The sequence below is a fragment of the Neolamprologus brichardi genome, chromosome 10, assembly GCF_056152115.1.
Source record: "Neolamprologus brichardi isolate AB-2024 chromosome 10, ASM5615211v1, whole genome shotgun sequence".
NCBI lineage: Eukaryota > Metazoa > Chordata > Actinopteri > Cichliformes > Cichlidae > Neolamprologus > Neolamprologus brichardi.
In genome coordinates, this window is record NC_142113.1 from 34678806 (window position 1) to 34700032 (window position 21227).

General features: G+C 43.8%; 2 protein-coding genes across 2 annotated transcripts; both read right to left on the reverse strand.

Moving 5' to 3' along the window:
* Window positions 1-142: 142 nt before the first annotated feature.
* On the reverse strand, window positions 143-11460 carry oatx (organic anion transporter X). The gene is made up of 16 exons (XM_006808817.2): window positions 11412-11460; window positions 11109-11205; window positions 10836-11003; window positions 10628-10701; window positions 10422-10551; window positions 10214-10317; window positions 9983-10137; window positions 9738-9906; window positions 9519-9642; window positions 9332-9447; window positions 9119-9173; window positions 8832-8991; window positions 7953-8061; window positions 6918-6996; window positions 6707-6834; window positions 143-469 (listed from the first exon to the last, which is right to left on the reverse strand). Exons 2-16 carry the CDS (start codon window positions 11133-11135, stop codon window positions 382-384), a joined length of 1686 nt encoding a protein of 561 aa, XP_006808880.2. The 5' UTR covers window positions 11136-11205; window positions 11412-11460; the 3' UTR covers window positions 143-381.
* Window positions 11461-13541: 2081 nt separating this feature from the next.
* zgc:110540 (deoxynucleoside kinase) lies at window positions 13542-17699 on the reverse strand. Its single transcript, XM_006808816.3, has 8 exons — window positions 17479-17699; window positions 16165-16283; window positions 16008-16091; window positions 15811-15920; window positions 15410-15557; window positions 15177-15292; window positions 14998-15097; window positions 13542-13959 (listed from the first exon to the last, which is right to left on the reverse strand). Exons 1-8 carry the CDS (start codon window positions 17585-17587, stop codon window positions 13933-13935), a joined length of 813 nt encoding a protein of 270 aa, XP_006808879.2. The 5' UTR covers window positions 17588-17699; the 3' UTR covers window positions 13542-13932.
* Between the last annotated feature and the right edge of the window lie 3528 nt (window positions 17700-21227).

Genomic DNA, 21227 nt, shown 5'->3' on the forward strand with positions numbered 1-21227 from the left:
CAGTGCTGGTGTACAAAGCTGGCAGCTTTCTTCCTGAGTGTCAGCTAATCAATATTCTTATATTAAATTTATATTGATGAGGAAGAGCTTCCCACACAGGAGCTCATTCCTGAAGCCTGATAGTCTAAAATAAAACTCAGGAGCAGATTAACATCTTTATTAATGATGGTTCAATACAACAATAATGAGAGTGTTATTAATTATTGATCATCATCACTGTCTGCTGTTCTGATCTGATCAATTACATGAGATCAATCAATAATCACCAGTTAATTTACTCTAGATATCTTCATTGGTCTGTATCTTAAAAACACCTGATTGGTCAACAGTCAGTCCCCTTTTGATTGGTCCTGATGGTGTGATGTGGCAGCGTCTTGTTGGTCAGAGCGCATTGAGGCCACTTTCTTCTGCTTCCCTGAGCTCCTTTAAAGCCACGCTCTCCTGCTGTGAGGGGCTGCGTCTGCCAGACCTTTACAAAGACAGACATGTGATTACTCATCTTTAATTATCAGGTGATTGATCAGTCTATGAGAGAGCAACAGTAGGATGTTAGCAACACAGCTAGTGATGCTAACACAGCCACTGAAGCTAATTTAGGTACCAGAACTGGAATGTACTTTTTCACACAAGTTCGCGTTAATAATGGAGTAAATGGAGAGAGATGGTCCTTTGGGTTTGAAAACTCATCAGATTGACCTCTATCATTGCGTCCCTAACCTAACCTGTTCCACAGGGCTCCGTTTTGGGTCCATTATTGTTTTCTTTTTACATGCTTCCTTTAGCTGGCATCATTCAATCTTTTAGTGACATTATTTCGTATCATTTCTATCCCGATGACATTCAGCTGCATATGTCCTTTAAGCCTCATCAGCTGGGTAGGTTGTCCAATCTAGCCTAGCGCTTAACCCAGGTTTCTGATTGGCTTTCTAGCAACTACTGTTTCTTTCATTTAAAGAACATTATGAAGACCAAAGGGGGCGGAGCCTTTAAGTCTGTGGAACAGTCTACCACCACAACTATGTTTGGTTGACAATGTGGATTCTTTTAAAAAGCAGTTAAAACTTTTCTGTTTAAACAGGCCTTCTGCTGATCAATGCTTGTTTTGTTTGTTTAAGCTTACATTTTTATCTGCGTGTAACCTTTTGTATTGTCTGTGTCACAACCGGCCCCCGCCTTAATATCAACATTTAATGTTAGTGCAGCCCACGAGTTTGATATGTAAGACAGTTTACAGTGTTGTGTGTGGAGCTGAACGAACCTACCAATCACGGTGGGATATGGATCTCGGGGGCGGGACATCGGACTTGATGCAAGCAGGGAAACATTTCTCATTGAGTGAAAGTTACAACAGCGTTGCCCTGGACTGTTTTCTGTGCGTGGCTGACTGCCTCGTTTCAGCACACGCGGACATTCGCCCCAGCGTGCTGCCTTCACAACACTTCAAAAAAGTTGTTTTTTAAGTTGCTGCCCGGCGGGACATTATACATATATATATTTATACAAGTAAGCTGCGCCATAAAAGAAAAGTAAGGATGCAGCCTAATTTACTCTGCAGTCACATAGCGACACGGTAACCCGGACTAGTTATAGGGTCGCACCGTAATGTGTGGGTCGATGTTTTTTATTTACATCACTCTGTTTACATTGCCTCACACATGAACATTACATATATTGCAATATAATGTAATATAATGTAAAAGTAGTCAAAACAAATAACATCAACAACAGCTGATGTTATTTGTTATGTGTCACAGTGTCATTTCTGCTTCTTTATCCTGTAACAACAGGATAACCGTCCTTGAGCAGCCTTTTTTGCGCTCGCTATCATGTAGTTGCCCTCTGTGTCTCCCTTTGTGTTTATATTGTGATGTTAGTTCTGCTGGCCTGCGTGTTTTCCTCACCCCGTCATGTGCTGCTCCTTCTTCTCTCCCCCCCTTGTATTGTTTGTATGATCTGTTTCCCACCATAAAAGCTGTGCTTTTGAGTTTAAGTTCCATTCCTGTGAGTTTGCGTTTAGGTCCATTCCTGCCTGCCACGCAGCCCAAACATGACAGAAAGGTTGGTGATGAGCACCACCAATTTCAGGAAAAGTGGGAAATGCAATGTTTCTTTGAGTACAGGGGCAACCCGACGTGTCTTATTTGCACAGAGAAAGTTGTGCTGCACAAGGAATACAGTTTGAAATGTCATCACACAACTAGACATGCTGAGGTGGATGCAAAATACCAGGGAGATGAGAGAGTGAACCGGGTTGCCAGTCTTAAAACAGATCTACTGAGCAGCAAGATTTCTCCAAGAAAGCAACCAAAGAGAATAATGCAGCAGTCGGAGCCACGTGGTTAGTGAGATGATTGGTGAAGCAGGAAAGCCATTCACAGAAGGGGGATTTGTCTAAAAGTGCATATTGCAGGCTGCAGATATCGTCTGTCTGGAAAAGAAAGGTCAGCTTAGCAACATCAGCCTTTCTGCCAAGACTGCAGCAGATCGCATTTCTGACCTGTGATTTATGACCAACTGTGTGAGAAAGCCAAATGTTTCAGTGTATACTCAGTCGCTCTTGATGAGACCACAGACATCACCGACACTGCCCAGGTCCCAATGTATGTCCGTGGTGTTGATGACAGTTTTGAAGTGATGGAGGAGCTGCTCACAGTAATTCCAATGCATGGCCAGACCACCGCTCAGCAGATATTTACAAGCTGGGTGATGCCATGGAGAATTGTCATGGAGAAGGTTTGTTGGAATAACAACAGATGGAGCGCCATCAATGACAGGGAGGAAAAATGGACTGGTGGCACTTCAAAAAAAACTAGAAGAGTTAAAACTGTTGTGAAATGCATCAACCAAATCAGATCCAGGGGCTTAAAGCACCAAAGGTTCTGTGCTTTTTTAGAGGAAATGGAGTCAGAATATGGGGATGTGCTCGACTTCACTGAGGTACGTTGGCTCAGCAGGGCAAACGTATTGAAGAGATTTTTTGAGTTGAGAGCAGAAGTGAAGCCTTCATGGAGAAGGATGGAGTTGGTGTTCCTGTGCTAACTGATCCCAAATGGCTCATGGACTTAGCTTTTCTTGTTGATATAACACATGAGCTTAATGTACTGAACAAGACGTTACGAGGCCAGGGGCAACTTGTCAGTGCTGCCTATGACAACGTGAGAGCATCCTCCACAAACCTGCGCTCTGGAAAGCTCAGCGCTCTCAGACAAACCTTTGCCATTTCCCAGCATGCAAGGCACTCGTGGATGCAGGAAAAAAAGTATGTTGATGTCATTTTGGCTACAGGAGGAATCGCAGATTTGCAGACTTCAAGACGAACAGAGCCACATTTCACATTTTTGACGACCCCTTCTCCTTTGATGTGCAAGATGCCCCTTCTGTGCTTCAAATGGAGCTCATTGAGCTGCAGTGCAACTCTGAACTCAAAGCGAAGTTCAGGGAGGTGAGTGGAAAAGCAGCTTGGGCAGTTTTTGAGAGAATTGAGCCCTAGTTTCCCTCGGCTTTCCCGAATGTTCAAGCGGACCATGTGCCTTTTTGGGAGCACATACTTGTGCGAAAAGCTCTTCTCCACCTTGGACTTCAATAAGTCCAAGTACAGGTCCAGAACTACCGATGATCATCTTCAAGACATACTGAAGGTCTCAGCTGCTTCCTCCCTCAGGCCAAACCTGGCTCGGCTATGCAAAGCACTGCAGGTGTCTAGCAGCCAGGAGTAGGCGAGAGAAGCCAGAAGAGCAGTTCATGTTCTCCATGTTCCATCCATACAAAATACAACGACTAGTACATAAATGGTTTAATTACTTTTTTCTTGATGTTGGCCCTGGCTTGGCTAAAGAAACTTTAAAAACTGGACCCCCTCCTAAAACTATTACTGTAGCAAACTCAATGTTAATGAGGGGTGTAGATGAAGAGGAAATTATTGATATAGTCTTTTAACTCCAAGAAATCGACTGTGGTGGTATTAATATGGACTTAATTAAAGATATTATTGGATGTATTGTGAAACCATTTACCTACATTTGTAATCTGTCATTACAAAGTGGTTTATTCCCTGATAAGATGAAAATTGCAAAGGTAGTATATAATATATAAAGCTGGAGATAAACGTCTTCTCACAAACTATCGGCCCATCTCTCTACTACTGCAGTTCTCTAAGATACTGGAAAAATATTTTACAATAGACTATATGACTTTATCAAAAAAACAATGTACTATATGAACAGCAGTGTGGATTTAGACCCTAAAGGACCACAACACGTGCCTTAATGGAGTTTATATATACATTTGATACCGTTAATCACCATCTTTAACTTAAACGATGTACATGTGGGGTCAGTGGGGGGGCTTTATCATGGGTTACCTTAAAAACCGTAAACAATTTACCCAAATAAATGCCATAAAGTCAAAACTGTGTGCGGGGTTCCACAAGGATCAGTTTCGGGGCTGCTGCTATTCATATTGTACATTAAAATTTAAACGTTTTCAAACTATGCAAAACTGCAGAATATTTTTAAATATTATATTATAAACTATAAAAATCCAGGCCAGGAAAATCTGCTTCATGTTTTTCTGTTTTATTCTCAGTGACTTTGACACAAAGGCCTCTGCTGTGATGCTCACGCCTCTGATGAAGTCTCACAGTATCAGTGCTGATAAATGATCAGAATTATAATATTTCTGACTGTCTGAAGCAAAACTGAATCGAATGAAATGGCTTATAGAAATCAGTGATGGTACCCAGCCCCAGTGAGCAGCGTAGGCCTGACAGAGTGGATGTAGCCGTGGGTGATAAGAGAAGATGAAAAGAACGATTGATGGCATTTTTGTTAAGTTAAGGCCTGATCCGTCTGAAGTTCACAGCCAGCTCTAACACGGAGCCATCAACCTCTGAACGCTGAAAAGCAGCAGCGTGTCCAGAAACACTTTATATGCTGCAATAAATGCCCAAGTGTCCCCCCCCCCCGCTGCCTTTCAGCAAACAGGTCGTCAGAGGAGCCGATGTGATCATTAAGTTTAACATTTTCTACAATATTGCCAAAGAGAGCCAAAGCACTTTAAGCACAAGCACTTTTTAACTTATCTTTCTGGTAGAAATGTGCTCCAAATAAAGAACTTTGTGTTGACAAGATTGTTAGTGAATCATTTATAAATCAATATTGTCTGTATGGACAGCAATTCCCCCAGTAAAGTGCACATGTAAAACTGCGCCTAAGAAAAAAGTTAGGCGCACCAGTGCAACCGTGGCGAGCCCTGATTCTGCAAAAGAGAGTAATAGGGATGATAAATAAAACTACTTCAAGAGAACCATCAAATCCACTTTTTGTCAAATTAGATATTCTCAGATTTAAAGATTCGGTCAACCTCAGAACTGCACAGTGTACACAGCAGCAAATAAATCTTTGCCCCACAATGAGACCAAATACTCCTGAGAGGAAGGACAAATGTACAATATCACAGTCAGAGGAGTTCGTGTGTGCAACACCTGTACAGGTGAGATCAAGAAAGTACATAAAACTCACACGCCTGTTTAAAACCAATAAACTGCATGAATATAGGAAATCTTCCTGTCAGTGACTGAGTCGTCTCATTGCGTCCTCATCATAGATCATCAGAGTACTCCAGGATTAAGTGTTCAGGTGTTTGTCACATGTATGTGAAATAAGCTCAGAGATCAAGTTAAACACAGGGTGCTTAGTTTATCTAAACATGTAGTTTGTTGTTGTTTACGTGCTGAAAGTTGTTTTATTTGTGTATGGTCATGTGTTACACTTGTACGGATGGATCCATTAATGTTAATTATGGATTTGAAAGCAATGAAATTTGAAATAGGGGGTGGGAACAGGAAACGTGTGAACTTCATCCTTTTATGTGCAGACATAGATACATGAAAACTTTGTTTTTTCTCTTGTTATTTCACTTATATCTGCATGTCTGAAATAATAATTCTGTGTTCAGGAGACGGTTAAAGAACTGTTAATGCAAACATTTGAATACAGCAGATATAGAAGACTGAAGGATTGGTCCTGGTTCCTGTGACTCAGTGTTTGGTGGGTTTGTGACGTGATTTAAGTTCTAGTTCTGTCACCTTTAAGTACATTTCTATGTTTCTAGTTCTGTGGTTAATCTTAGCTCCCTTCTGTCAGAGTAAATTGTTAAATGTTGCCATTGTTGCACTGAAATGTGTAAACCGTGCCTTAAACTGCAGGGTTAGATATTCTTCTGTTCGTCCCGACACATCGATGATGCTGGAGGAGGTAATCAGCTGTAGCTGTTTAACTGCAGGCACATTCTGAGGGATGGTCACTCCCAGCTATTGAGGGGCTCGCCTGTGCTTGTATGTGGTGAACCATTAAAGTTAAGCTGTATACGAGTGTGGGGAGATGGCCTTTGGATAACCAGGAAATGTGGTTAACAGTTGTGAGCATATATTGTGTGGCAGGAAGACACTGATGTTGTTCAGATATGCCTGCTCAGGAACGTCACATGTAGTTGTAAAATGCTCATGAGTGTAACTAATAAAAGCAGCCTGCAGAGGGAAGCTAGTTGAAGCAGTTCGGAGGCAGCTACTTCCCTTCGGGCAAGTGCAACAAAGAGCGCTGTGATCTCATTCCTGAGTGTCTGTTTATCCAGCAGTGTCAGGAATATGTCCCTGACACTTTCTGTGATCCCTGAAGCTGGTAAAGCTAGCAGATAGCCGGTAGCTTACCACTTGTCCTCCACGTCCTCGATGGTGTCAGGCAGCGGCACGTTGAGCGTCTCTGGCAGGAAGCAGGCGAAGCAGCCGGCCAGCACGGCGGAGCCACCGTATACCAGGCTAGGCAGAGCAGGGAGTACCTGGGAAATGTCGTCCCATCAGTAAAGTGTTTGCCTGCATTGATGACCTCGATCATATTCAAAGGTTAGATTAGTGACATTACTTCATCTAGGATGAGGACGGCGGGCGCCGCCATGCTGCCAGTTCTTGCCATGGTGGAGACGAAGCCCATTCCCGTCTGCCTGAAAGCACAGGCACACATCACATGATCTAAATTACGTTTGACATAAAACTGACATGCAAACAGGAAATGACATGATGTAGCAAGGAAACAAATCATTTAGCTTATCAGAGTAAGAAGAATTCTGATAAGCTTCTTATGTTTGGCATTATGCTAGCAGAGGAGAGTCGTCTTCACGCACTGAGGTTAATTATGGAGGTCCACGCGGTCCTGAGCCTCACCACCACCGGGGTTTGTTCACCTGTGTAAGCTAATGTTAGCTCTGCTCCATGCTAATCCCAAAAGCTAACCAGCATTAGCCGTTGGTAATAACAGCTCAGTGCACTCATCTTTAACGTGCTGATGTTTATTTTTAACCAATCGCCACGCAGATAGTGTTTTTGTTTGCTACGTGGTTATTTAAGTTCATCTTTTTAATTAATTTAAAAGAGACCTTCCCCTGCATGTTTTTCAGGTTCAAATGTGTTCATTACATAAATAAAATTTCATTTTCTTTGTAGCACTTCATGGATTTTATAAGCAACACACTATAGTTGTTTATACAAAGCATAACTGTAAAAAACAATGTGTGCAGTGTTATCTTCATTTTAGATGTCAACAAGTATTTGCAGCTCCCAGTTTGCTTTTCCGAGTAAACTGGGTCCAAAAGGCTCTTTGGGTGTTAAAGCTCGCTGACCCCTGAGTCAAGGTGTGGAAAAGGGTGTGGGTCATTTTTAGCAGAGGTTTCGGGTGAAACCGTTGTGAGACCCTGCCTCATCCCATCAGTGAGTTATTGAGATGAGTCACATGACCCTGGCCTAGCTGCGATGTTTAGTATTCAGACCGGTGGTTATGAAGTCATCGGAACAGGAATATCAAACTCATTAATCAGATGTTTCAGCAATTTGATGTGTTTTTTTGTTAGGTAAATTAACATTATTTATTATTAAATATGAGCCATTGGTTTTATTTAATCACCTGATAACAGTTGGGTAGAGCTCACCGGTGTACAGGTAAACGGTGGTGAAGGAGGCTGAGGTGAAAGCTTTACCCAGGCAGGCCAGCGTGGTCCTCAGAGTCTGCATGTCTGTGGGGTTAGAAGCGGGATTGGGAATAGGACCAGGATCAGGATTTTGTTCAGGTTCACGATAGGACAGGATTAGGATTAAAGACCGAGATCAGTGCCAGAATCAAAGATTTGGATAGGAATTAGAATTAGTATTGAAATTAGAATTGGGATCGTGGTCCAGATTAGGATCAGGGTCAAAATCAAGACCCAGACTTCAATAGAGATGGGGGCTTAGATCAGGATAAAGATCAGAATCCAAAATTAGACTCTGGGTCAGGTTCATATTCAGGATCAGAAATAGGATCTGGATCAGACCAGGATCAGAATCTGAACTGAAATCAGAGTCAGCATTAGGATTGTGACTGGGATCCTAATTAAGATCAGGGTCATGATCAAATCCAGGGAATAGGAATGGATCGGGGTTATGTTCATATCAAGGTCGAATTTCGATTCCAATTCAGACTGGGTCAGAATCCAGGACCATGATTTGAATTAGGATTCTTTTAAAAAATTCAAATTGGAATTAGAATTGGGATCTAAATTAGAATCAGGAAGAGGGCAGTATCACAATCGGGATTAAGATTACAGTTCAGATTGCATCAGGATCAGATTCTGGATCAGGATCAGTGTTGAATCAGATTTGGGATCACAATCCTAAATCAGTGTTATGATAAATTTGGGGATATGGAATAGGATCTAAATTAAGATTGTGATCAGAATACGGATTGGGATCAGTTAGGGTTAGGGTCTCAAATAGATTCAGGATCGGGATCAGGATTAGGATGTACCTGTGGGGACAAAGATGTTGGCAAAGATGATGGCGGCAGAGAAGAAGAGACAAACTGCCTGAGAGACCCGCCTCCCCAGGTAACTGAGTATTCCTAATGCAAACAGTTTGGCGGGAATATCTACAGCTCCAAAGATGATCTGCATCAGGTAAATACTCACCTGCAACAACAAACAACCAATAGGAAGGAAGCACAGTAGATCCAACCAATAGGATGGGAGAAGAAGTTTAAACAGGTGTACTGAAACTTCAGCAGGTAAGTAGGAAGACAGGTATCGGGTTGCTCACCCCAAACTTCTGGAGGTCCATCGCCAGGCCATAGTATGCAAAACTAGTAGAGAACCTGCACAGAGGTGAGTGCACAGGTTTACAGGTGGATACAGGAGCTTCATTTTATTTCATAAAAAACATAAAACAGATAGAAGAAGCAGGTAAATGGGTAAACAGGTAAACAAGTAAGCAGGTGAGACAGGTGAGCATATGAGCAGGTGTATGTCTGACCAGACGGCCATCAGACAAATGGAGATGCGTCTCATCCCCGGGGTCCTCAGCAGGTCGAACATCGTGAACGTTGAATGAGCCGACTCGATCTCTTTGTTCATGTGAGAGTGGAGCACCTGCAGTCACATGGTACAGAGCTCAGCATCTGATTGGACAAATTGCACTTTTACACAGGTGGCCAGGTTACCTCAACAGTGATCTTATCGATCATCTCTGATTTCCCGTTGATCCGAGCAACTCGGTGAAGACTCTTCAATGCGTCCTCAGAGCGCTGGTTCAAAACAAGCCATCGAGCTGACTCTGCGTACCACCTGACCAATCAGAGCACAGAGAGAACTACCTGACCAATCGGAGAGCAGAGAGAAACACCTGACCAATCACTGTCTTTTTTTTAAGTCTGACTGACCAGCTGTAGGCGAAGAACAGGAAGTGAGGTGCACAGACAACCACCTGCAGCTTCCTCCAGTCTCTCAGCCAATACGCGAGCCCGGCCAGGACCATTTGACCAAAGGTGAAGAAGAAGGAACTGAGCGGGCCGACTACTGTCCTCGTCTTGGTTGGGATCCACTCAACCTCTGAGGAGACACTCAGTTAGGAAGACAGACAAGTGCCCAGGTGGACAGGTAAATAGGGAACCAGGTAGACGGGTACTTAGGGAAACTCCGTTGATGATGACCCCAGACACCGCCATCCCACTCAGAAACCTGAAGATGCAGTAGGTGGAGTATGTGGGGGAAAGGGCGGAGCTACAGCCAAGCACAGCAATTTGCAGGTTTGACCAAATCAGAATGGACCGCCTCCCAAACCTGAGAGATAGACAGAAGGGGTCTGATTGCACTGCTAACCTGAGACAATGAACAGGTATACACAGGTAACTCTCACCTGTCAGATAAGCTGCCGTAGACTATGGCTCCCGTTAAAACTCCACCCATATAAATGGTTTGAATCATTTGTTTGAGAGGACGGAGGGAGCAGACCAGACTCCACTGTGACACACACAGGTGAGAGATTGATAGGTAAGAGACAGGTGACCTCATTAACATATCTGTGGCAATGCGCGCTAATAGGCTCGCCGTGTGCCTGCCGCTACCTCGGAGACGGTGGTGGCGAGAAAGTCTGATTGCTCAAAGGTCCATCCGTCAATGCAGTCTTCGGTCTCTAGGTGGCTAACATTAGTGGAACTGTTAGCAGCTAACAGCTGCCACTGAGGATTCGCATACCTGGACAACAGGTGCAACAGGAAATAATGTGACGGTTAATTATTTAAACAACTGAGGAGAAGGAAGGAATCCTTACCTCCTGCAGCGGGCCAGTCTATTTCCTGAAGAATCAGGAGGGATAAAGATTTTCAGCAGCTGCTTCTCATCCACCTGAAACAACCAATCACATTCATCCATCCAGATTTATTGATTTAAGGAAGTAAAATTGAGAAAACTAAAGAACTGGGATCATAGTGCCTGCACTAAAATGCCCAGACAGGTAGACAGTCAGGCTGACAGGTCACCTGGTGAAGGTGCGACAGGTTGCTCAAGCTGTGATTGGCTGGTATGCTGCAGTAGTGAGTGGGGACTCCAGAGACAAAGTTGTTTAGCAGGTTCTGACTCGCCATCAGCAAACCAGGTAAACTGATCAGGGTCACATGGATCCACTGGTACCTGCCAAACCCACCAATCTTGCCATAACAACAGGAAACACATTAACCCTAACCCTACACACCTGTATGACACACCTGGACAGTGAAGTTATTTCTTGTATAGGAGGAATTTAAGTGTCTCACCTCATCCAGCAGCTCAGCGAATCCCATCTCAGCAACAACAACAAATAGCAGCAGGTATCTTCAGGTGCTTCCAGGTGTTCTCAGGATCAGAACAAACCTGACAAGAAACCAAACAGCAGACCTGAGCAGGTGTTTGGGTCAGAGGTCAAAGAGTGAAAAACATGAAAACAACTGCTCCGAGTTTCTTCTCGAGTCTAAAATTGTGAAATATTTGCATGGAGTCTGGTAAGAGCTCTTAAAGGATTACAGTCTGCAGCTGAGGAGAATGCAGAGGCAGAAAGAGGATTTACTCAGAGTACTTACAGAGGCTGCCGGACGGCCCGCTGACGGAGGGGCGACTGACGGAGCAGGCAGAAGACAGACTGAGAGGAAATGAGTGACTGGACATTAATCAGTGACTTTAGGACACTGTGTATTTTCCTAACTTTGTGTTTGTGTTAATGTTTGTGAGACACTGGCGACAAAGTCAAGGTCACCACCAACATCACCACCAACCAAACAGCCACCTTCAGCAGGGAGGAAACGATCACACTGTAGCACTCCATCAGAGAGAACTAATGCGGTCTGTGCTCTGACAGCGACCCGAGTATTTTAATAAAGAACAGGAAGACTGGAGCAGAAGATCAGGAACAGGAACATAATCATGTATCAGTAATAATAAGTTTGTATCTGAACGTCTCGAGAGAGAAAAACTGGATAGAACACAAAAATTTGACAACAATTAGAAATTTAGATTTCCAAAATAAAATACTTTATTGTGGCTATCTTAGTCATACTGTTGTGATTTCAAAATAAAAGTCCATAACAGTTCATCAGGAAGTGTTCAAAACATCTGAAAACTGTGGAAGTCCCCCCGTGGAGTCATCTGTTTTCATGTCCTCGCTCCTCACTGAGCTTCTCGCTGGAATTTGTCCAGCAGTTTTTGTAAACAATCATCTCAGCAGGTTTCCGAATGGTGGCGGCAGCAACTCATGAACACGCTGTGACATGTGTGTCAGTGTCCCAATCAGGGCACAGCAGAGCAGGCGACTTTACAGTGTTTATGAAGCTGCAGAAAGACTGACACAGGTCAGAGGTCACAGCGTGAGATGTTTCTTCAGTCACACAAAAACTCTTGAAAAGCCTTAAAATGAAACGGTCAGTTTGCCACACCAGACTCCATTTAAAAACTGTCTGATTTTAGATTTTATTCAAGCTCACACTGCTCCTTCCTGTCAGTCTTAGTTCACATTCAGGCTCTGATCAAACAGACCAGACCCCATTTAAAATCTGTCTGATTTTAGACTTTGAATTGAAGTTAAACTGAATTGTTCAGTTCATGTTTGGCTGTTTCTCTCTGTGACAAAGTTTCTCTTTGGAAATACAAAATGTCTCAAACATGAAACTGTTTCTACTGAGTTTCTACTGATCAACAAATCAACCAACCAATCATAAATCAGTCTGTGAGCTACGGGACAAAAGAAATGTTTAGTGAACATCCCAGTCTGCGTTTAGGTCATTAGTGAATCTGCCTTGTTCACGATGACTCGACGTTGTTCCCGTCACGCTTCGCTCTCAGTTGATCATTACCGACCTCTGTAATCATTCATCACACTCAGTCTGAGTAACCCTCAGAGGTCAAAGGTCAGACAGGCCCTCCTCAGGGTGAACGTGTGCTTTTTGAACATCTGTATCAGTCTGAACACGGGTAACCTACACACCTCTCAGGTGTGTCCCCTCCAGGTACGCCTCACTCACAGCTGGAGCAGCTGTGACGTCTCGCGCTTAAATATCCGGTTGACCACTGCAGAGTGGCGAGCGTTCAAGGCTGGCTAATCAATGACAGAGACAGCAGGTACCTGAACCCAGCTGATCACAGAGCAGCACCAATGCTCAGGTGTGCAACCAGAATGCTGAGCGTGGTGAACGTCAAACATACGTGTTCAGGTTCGTTTCCAGCAAGGAGCCCTGCTTCGACACCGTCACAGGTTTAACTGTGGCACGGCGTTTAAAGGAGCGTGCATAGCGCCATGCTGTGGCAGTACAAAACATGACGTCACCTGGTCGGCGCTAACTAACGACTGAACCAATAACTGAGAGGTAAATAAGAACTGTAGAGGCTCGTCGTTGTGTCTCTCTGATGCTGTCGGCGGTTTCTCGCTGTGGCGAGCTGCAGTGAAACACGTGAATCCACTCATTAGCTGTGATGTTCAGGTCTGTAGACGCTTTCTGAATGAATCAGTGTGGAGGGGAGCCTGTTTGAGTCAGGTGACCCGCTGGTTAACCTGACTACACTGTCACGTCCTTTACCGCCACAAGACGGCGCTAAACATGCTCCAATAACTAGTTAGTTACTTCTTAAATCCAGCTTCACAGAGTTAAACCTCTGAGCTGTAAGTGAGCCTGAACACACTTGTTTCACTGACATGTTGGACTTTGAAAGAACTCAGCGTGCTCATTCAGTTTGACTTTATTCACACAGAAACCAGAACACCAACGGTCCCTGAAGGCATCGTGGTGGCTTCAACAACACCTCACTGTCAGGACAAACAGGAATGATCAGACTGAAGGATAAATATGAAGTAAATATATCATGGTCACACACACACACACACACACACACACACACACACACACACACACACACACACACACACACACACACACACACACACACACACACACACACACACACACACACACACACACACACACACACACACAGTTAAACTACAAAAATATAAAAACAAGTTTAAAAGAAACAAAACAAAACAAAAAATCCACATCAGTCGTCCAATCAGACGCGCCACCACTTCTCCCAGCAGCTCTTATTGGTGGATGAGCTTCACAGTGTGGTGAGAAACTCTCTGACCTGCAGATAAAAATAAGTCCTGTTAACAGATTACAAAAGCCTTTCAAAGTAAAAGCACCAGGTGAAAGTTAAGAGAATTAAATACAAGCACAGAAACATAAACAGCACAAACATGAACAAACAGCCAAACATGGAAGAATCTGGCAGGTCAGAGTTCACAGTTTATTCAGTTAATTTCAGGAACGATGTTCAACAACAGGTTAAACACATGTTAGGCGTGTTGCTTTATTTAAACAGGCACACATCAGAATATAAAATACAGGAAAGACTGAGATTTCTGTTAAGAATTAAGATACTGATTGTTAAAAACACCAATAACAGCTTGACGGTGCCCCTTTCCTCTCGTGGTGATCGTTGGGGGTGCGCTTCAGCAGGCCCGCTAGTTCAGAGACGCATCACCCCCCACTGGAACAGCTGCACCTGCAGCCTTTTATTCAGTGAATACAAGCACCACCCATTGTAACACCCACAAATGGTTAAAATCACTCTGTGTGTGTGTGTGTGTGTGTCTTCCTGCCACACAATATATGCTCACAACTGTTAACCACATTTCCTGGTTATCCAAAGGCCATCTCCCCACACCCGCATACAGCTTAACTTTAATGGTTCACCATATGCAAGCACAGGTGAGCCCCTAAATGGCCGGGAGCAGACATCCTTCACAAGATGAGGAAACCAGAATCTCACGTGAAACCTGCCTGTAGTGAAGCAGCTACAGCTGATTACCTCCTCCAGCATCATCGATGTGTCAGGACGAACAGAAGAATATCTAACCCTGCAGTTTAAGGCACGGTTTACACATTTCAGTGCAACAATGGCAACATTTAACAATTTACTCTGACAGTGACGGGACTCCTGACAAACAGAGTCACTCGTTACACAGACGAGGAGTCAGTGACTTCTACATAAAAGCAAACAAGAAGTGGTTCATTGGTTGTTTGTAACCAAGAGAAGAGACAGAGCGGTTTGGGACGTGTATGAAAAACAAATAAAACCACCATCAGAAGGAAAACCTTCCAAATAAAAGCTCAGACTGACCTTGTCGATGATGGCTTCCTGTTTGATGCGGTCGTTCTTGAAGTCGTCGTTGACGTCCAGGACGAGAACAGGAAGTTCGCTCAAATAATCAAAGTCCAACCTTAATGCAAACACAGGTTAAAAAGGCGCTCCTGAATGCACCGCCGAGGCTCTGAGCACGCTCAGTGGCGTATAGTTACCTGAGGTTCCTGTGGTAGAGCCAGGCTTCATGTTTGAAGTGCAGCTGCTCAAGGTACTCCAGAGGAATTTCCTGCTCTTCCTGCCGGCCGCGATGGAGCAGCCGCTGCATGCAGCGCTGGAAAACACACACACAAACACGGCACCTGAAGGCAACCGAAGGAAGGAGAGCCCATCACAGAGGGCGATGCGTTTACCCTGAGGCGGCAGGACAGGTTCTCCTGTACGTCTTTACCTGTGGCGGGGCTCTGAGGTAGATGATGGCGTCGAGAGCGAGGTCGGACTCAAACTGGTTCAGTAACCAGGTGTGCCAGTCCTGATACACGTTCCACTCCGTCTCCGACAGGTCGCCACTCTCAGACAGGTTTGACGCAAACACGTACCTGTACACACAGGAGTCACATGTCTACACACCTGTGTCTGTGTTAAATGCGTGCGAGTTACCTGTCAGGTGATCAGTGGTCATGAGAATTTCCATAATTAAGATTAAGGAGCTGACCTCCCAGCCCATCGTTCCTTCAGTGGGCTGGTTTCAGTCATTATGTTTATAAGATTGAAACCTGCAGTCGGCTGAGACTGAAGACGTCACCTGATGAAACGTTTCTCCCACAAAACGCTACGTGTCAGGTAAGTTACCTGTCGGAGTAGACAGAGCGCTCGTAGAACTGGACGGGGTTTTCTGCCTGCTGAAGTTTGATTGATGGAGGCTGAAGCTGAGCTCGGACTCTGCTCAGACACGCGTAGCTCTGCACACAGGTGAGACTCAGTTGAGACAGGTGCACATAGTCTGACACACGGTGCTGCTGTGGTAGGGGATGAGACAGGTGTGTTACCTGGAAGGTGTAGGACCAGCGGCTGGGTTTATCGTACAGCATCTGCAGCAGGTTTCCTCCACTCTTTTGAGATGAGCTCAGCTCCTGCAGGTAAACAAGCAGGTAAACAAGCAGGTAAACACAGACTTTAGAGAATGTGTGCTGCATTCAGGCTCACCAGGTAAACGTCATCGCTGTCATTCTGCACGTTGCACCACTTGCCAATGGGTTCAGGGATGACCTCCCAGTCCTCTGATGCTGCCTGAAGGAGGCGCACAAACGTCGACTTTCCTGCAGCTGGAGGCACAGGTGAGACACACGGGTGAGACACACAGGTGAGACACAGAAATGTGACAGATCTCTGGTCCTGCCTGATTGGAGGAATCACACCTGTTCAGGTAACCCTGACATGACACAATCTCAGGTTCCACAAAGTGAGCCAAGTTAAACTCTGAGTCAGTTACCGTGGTAACATTAGCTCTGGTAACGACGACCCACTTCCTGTTATTCTTATTGAGCTGGCCTTTTCCCTCTTTGCCAGCTGGAACCAAGGCGGTGTGCAGTGTGGAGCTTAGACTTCCTGTGTGGGTGGAGCTTAGGAAAAGGACCGAAACAGCTGACTTTTGCAGGAAGTCATGTGACCGCAGGCTCAAGTAAAACCATGGCAACCATGAGCAGCTGATTCAACCTCTGATTGTCTCTGCTCACACTCCTCACGCTGTCACCTGACCCCAACCTCAGTGATGAGGTCACGTCCTCGCTCTGGAGATCAAAACTCTGACCTGAGACTGAAGACGTCACCTGATGATGACGAAACGTTTCTCCCACAAAACGCTGCGTCCAGATGAACAGAATCAACTTCTGGAGGTCTGACTTCCACTTGCAAACCTCCATCAGCCTGGCTCACCTGAGCTCCACCCACAGACTCCACATGACCAGCGTTCACCTTCAAACACCTGAAGGAGCAAGCTCCACCCAAATTTAAACCTCCGCCTTCTAACCCCAGCAGCACAGCTCCATTAAAAACTGCTGATTATTGATCAAAGACAAGCAGCTTATAATCGAGTTCAAACAGCTGATGATCAATCGATTATGTAAGAAGTCGGATGATGATGGAAACGTCCAGATGATTACTGACTATAAACAGCTGGTTATCGATCATCAACAGCTGCTTATTGAACACAGGGCTGAGTATTGACTACAAACAATTGATTTGCGATATAAACAGCAATTGACCATGGACAGCTAATTGTGACTAGAAACAGCTGTTTATCGATCACAAACAGCTGATAATTGATGATAAGCGGGCGGTTTTGGCGCCACTTGTTTTCGTGAAGGCGGGAGGCTCACGGACTTACAGACCCGGGCCTGAGAGCTCGTTAACCGGCGGTCCGGGTCGGTGCCCCGGGTCCGTTTGCCCCGGTCGGTCCGGGTCAGTCGGGGTCCGTGAGCGTCCAGCCGGTCCGGGGGGCGCGCGCCCCGGTGAGCTCACCTATGTTTCCTTCGATGGAGATCTTCTTCTCCTTCCTTTGGCGGGAAAAGCTGCCGTTCAGCGGCGGGCTGCGGGGAGGGGGGCACGGCCTCTTCGGGGGGGTTGCCATGTTCACGGATCGATCGCTGATTATCGACTATTGCTCGCTGCTGTTTTGAAACCCACTGACCGGCGCGCGAGATGCTGCTCAAATTAAACTCCGCGCGCATACAGACTTCCGTTTCCGGGGGCGGAGTCACGCATGAGCAGAGGAGGAGGAGGAGGAGGTGGCCTCCGTCAGCGCTCGTGCAGACCTCCTTCAGTTTCCTTCATGTCCAACATCACAGCTTCCTCACTCCACCTGCCTGGCTCTACCTTCTGTTACCTGTGTTCACAGCAGCCTTTCATCTCATCCACAGAGGAGAGAAACACAGTGGGTGGAAACAGTAGCGGTTTTCGAGCGGGGGGAGTCTCTGGCTGGCTGGAGCAGCATCTAATCACCAACCCGCAAAATAAAACAAACCAACAAACACGAAAACACCAGAATCATGATACAGACTCATAATTTGCACCGATGTTTTTTCGAAATTTTATACCGAAAAGTGAGCGCGAGAGCCCTCGGTGCGCGTGCGCGCTGCTGAGGTCAAAGTAAACTTTATTGTCATCTCCGCTACAGTCCAGAGAGACGAGACGACGAGGCTCCAGTTACAGCAGTGCAAGTAAACAAACAATATATATAAGAAGAGTAAGACAATAAATATACACTTTAGGACCAGGAGTAAAGGGATCAATAACAATTTATAATTTATGATTTACAGTTTGAGGATTTAACCCTTTAAGACCGACCATAGAACCAAGTCCGCCAGAGCTTACTTTATATTTTTACATGGTGTAGTAGCATTTCAAGTTGCTATACATCAATACAACTGTTACAGCCCAAATTTTAATAATATGTCTGCATTAAGTCCATAGTAACTACATAAATTGCAAAAATGTGCAATAAACTACAAAAAATTTAAAATCTTTTTTTTTTTTTTTACATATATTTCTACTTGGAGAAATTTAAGAGGCTTATCCCTCAAAACTTTAAATACAAAAACATTGCAAAAAATAGTTTACAACAACAGGACATTTATTTTGAGTGTCTTAATAGTTTTATTTTTGAGATACACCAATTTTTATATACTGCAGAAAAAACGAAAAACAATCCTATAATGTAAATTTGTAAAGAAAACAGCAGGTGCATCAAAATAAACTATTTCCAGCAGTGCAATTTGAGTTCTAAGCCTCCCAGAAACGACACAGAAAAGCATAGAGTCAAACACCAGTAAAGGCTTATAAGGCCTACAAGTAAAAAACTACATTTTCTGCAAAAGTGACATCACTTCTGGTTTCGGGCAGGTAATGGCGGACATGTGATTGTTCGCGCTGATGTCTATTCCAATGTAGGAAGTGTTACAAACAGCTGATCAGATCGGTAAAGCGTGTTTATGTTTTTGTTGCTGCAAGTGCTTTTTATGCAGTGTTTGCAAAGTTATATGTGGAAGGAAACTGTGACCGAGGACAAGCTGATGACATGAGATGTAAGTACAACTCCTCCGGTTTCATATGCAAAAAAAATTATTGCGCTAGCTTACGTGGTTCCGGTTCTACGGGGATTTAAAAATAGTTAGCAAAATGGAGCGTGCCCACACCAACCGGCTTTGAAGGGTTAAAGTACAATCCTTAATGTTTTCTGTGTGTGTGGTGGTGGTGGGGGGGGGGGGGGCGCCAGAGGGAGTGTTCACCCAGGGCGCCAAACAGGCTAGGACCGCCACTGGGTGGAAAGGACGGATGTAGAGAAGTGATTTCCGGTTTCTCAGGACAGGTGACTGCAATAAAAAGAATGCGGGCTGTTAGAAATGCAGGAAACGAGCGTGGCTCACCAGTGCTGCTGAGTTTAATGGTGATAGTGGGGATAGTGGGGATGCAGCGATACCACTTTTTTCAAACTGATACAATAGCGATACTTGGATCTGAGTACTTAACGATACCGAGTACAAAAACCGATACTTCCACCACACACACACACAAAAGCATTGAATTGGAAGACCGGTTTTATTTTATTATCTGCTGATAAAAAAATAAAATATTAATAAAAATGACCACAAAAATAAAACTTCAAGTAAAAAACAAGCACTTCTGTTAAATTATTGTGGAGTGTCCACATTGTAATTCAACAAAATATCAGTGAACTATTTGGCCCCGTCTCCAGCTTTCAGAATAATAAATAAACACTTCTGTTTGGAATAAAGTAAATAAAAATTAGGTTTCAGAATAAAATAAACAATGGACACAGAATGTTTGTTAATTTATTTCAAGCATGTAAACAATATACAGGTACATAAAGAAAAGTCAATACATTTCAATATCGCTGCTGTTCTGATTCATTTACATGTTGAAAGGAAGTGGGAAGAAGTACACACATATTTAATCCTGTAAGTTATCAGTTAATATTTAGTTGCTTCCTCATTGATATAATCTGTAATAAAAATAGTGAACAACTATATACTATAATATCACATCATGAAATTTTTAAAATAGAGACATTCACTTAATTTCAATATTTTCCTTTTCTTTATACTTCGAGAAGATCATATTTTTATAACTCTTTTTGAACTGTTTTATGTTTGGACGTTGCTTTAATTCCATATTCAGACTGTTCCACAGTTTCACTCCATGCACAGAAACACAAAGCTTTTCCTTTTAGTACGAACCTTCCCTGTTGTGAAGTTACAAAAAGCCCTTGAATTATAGCTTCCTTCTTTCAACAAGAAAAAACATACTCTGAATATTATCGGGCAGTTCCTTATTTGTTGCTTTGATTAGAATTTGTGCTGTTTGGAATTTGGCGATTTTCAATATTTCAGACTGTAAAAATAGTGAGTTTGTTCCTGTAAGCTGCACTGTGGATGATTCGAACTGCTTTTTTTTGAAGAGTACAAAGTGAGTGTAATGTGGTTTTATAGTTGTTGCCCCAGACCTCTGCACAATAGCTTAAGTATGGTGAAACCAGTGAACAGTAGAGAATATGAAGGGATGTTTGTCTAACACCTGCTTTGCCTTGTTTAGTGTTGCAATGCTTCGTGATATGTTGGCATGAATATATCTCACGTGAGCTCTCAGTTAAGTTTTTCATCTATTATTACCCCCAGAAATGTATTTTCACTGACTCTTTCAATATCAACACCATTTATTTGAATCTCAGCATTTGTATTTAAACGACTATTTCCTAATAACATAAGTTTAGATTTATTCAAATTTAATGATAATTTGTGTTTATCAAGCCAGAACTTCACTTTACTTGTTTCATATCCTCCAATAAATTCTGCAGATCATCACCAGAGCAGATGATGTTTGTATGGTCAGCAAAGTGAACCATTTTTAATACTTTGGACACTTTACAGATGTTGTTAATGTGTAAGTTGAAGAATTTTGGACCCAAAACTGACCCTTGGGGTACACCACAAGCAATGTGCATACATAAGGAGCAACCACCATTTAATTTCACAAACTGCTTCCTGTCACCTAAATAACTCTGGGCCCAATCTACAGCGACCCCTCTGACACCATAACGTTCCAGTTTTCTTGTTAATATATCAGGATCTATAGAGTCAAAAGCCTTTGTCAAGTCTCTGAATAACCCAGACACATGTTGCTTTTTGTCTGTGGTATCTGTGATGTAATCTATTGAATCTAAGAGTGCCGATGATGTTGATCTGCTTGATCTG

Excerpts from the sequence above, each read along its gene's own strand:
- zgc:110540 (XM_006808816.3), bottom strand. The coding sequence starts at position 17,587 with ATGGCAACCCCCCCGAAGAGGCCGTGCCCCCCTCCCCGCAGCCCGCCG. Across the intron at positions 16,284-17,478 it reads CTCCATCGAAGGAAACATAG|CTGCAGGAAAGTCGACGTTT; the intron begins GTGAGCTCACCG and ends CTGTGCCTCCAG. Across the intron at positions 15,558-15,810 it reads CGCTCTGTCTACTCCGACAG|GTACGTGTTTGCGTCAAACC; the intron begins GTAACTTACCTG and ends CTGTGTGTACAG.
- oatx (XM_006808817.2), bottom strand. The coding sequence starts at position 11,135 with ATGGGATTCGCTGAGCTGCTGGATGAG. Across the intron at positions 10,318-10,421 it reads TCGCCACCACCGTCTCCGAG|TGGAGTCTGGTCTGCTCCCT; the intron begins GTAGCGGCAGGC and ends TGTGTGTCACAG. Across the intron at positions 10,138-10,213 it reads TACGGCAGCTTATCTGACAG|GTTTGGGAGGCGGTCCATTC; the intron begins GTGAGAGTTACC and ends TCTATCTCTCAG.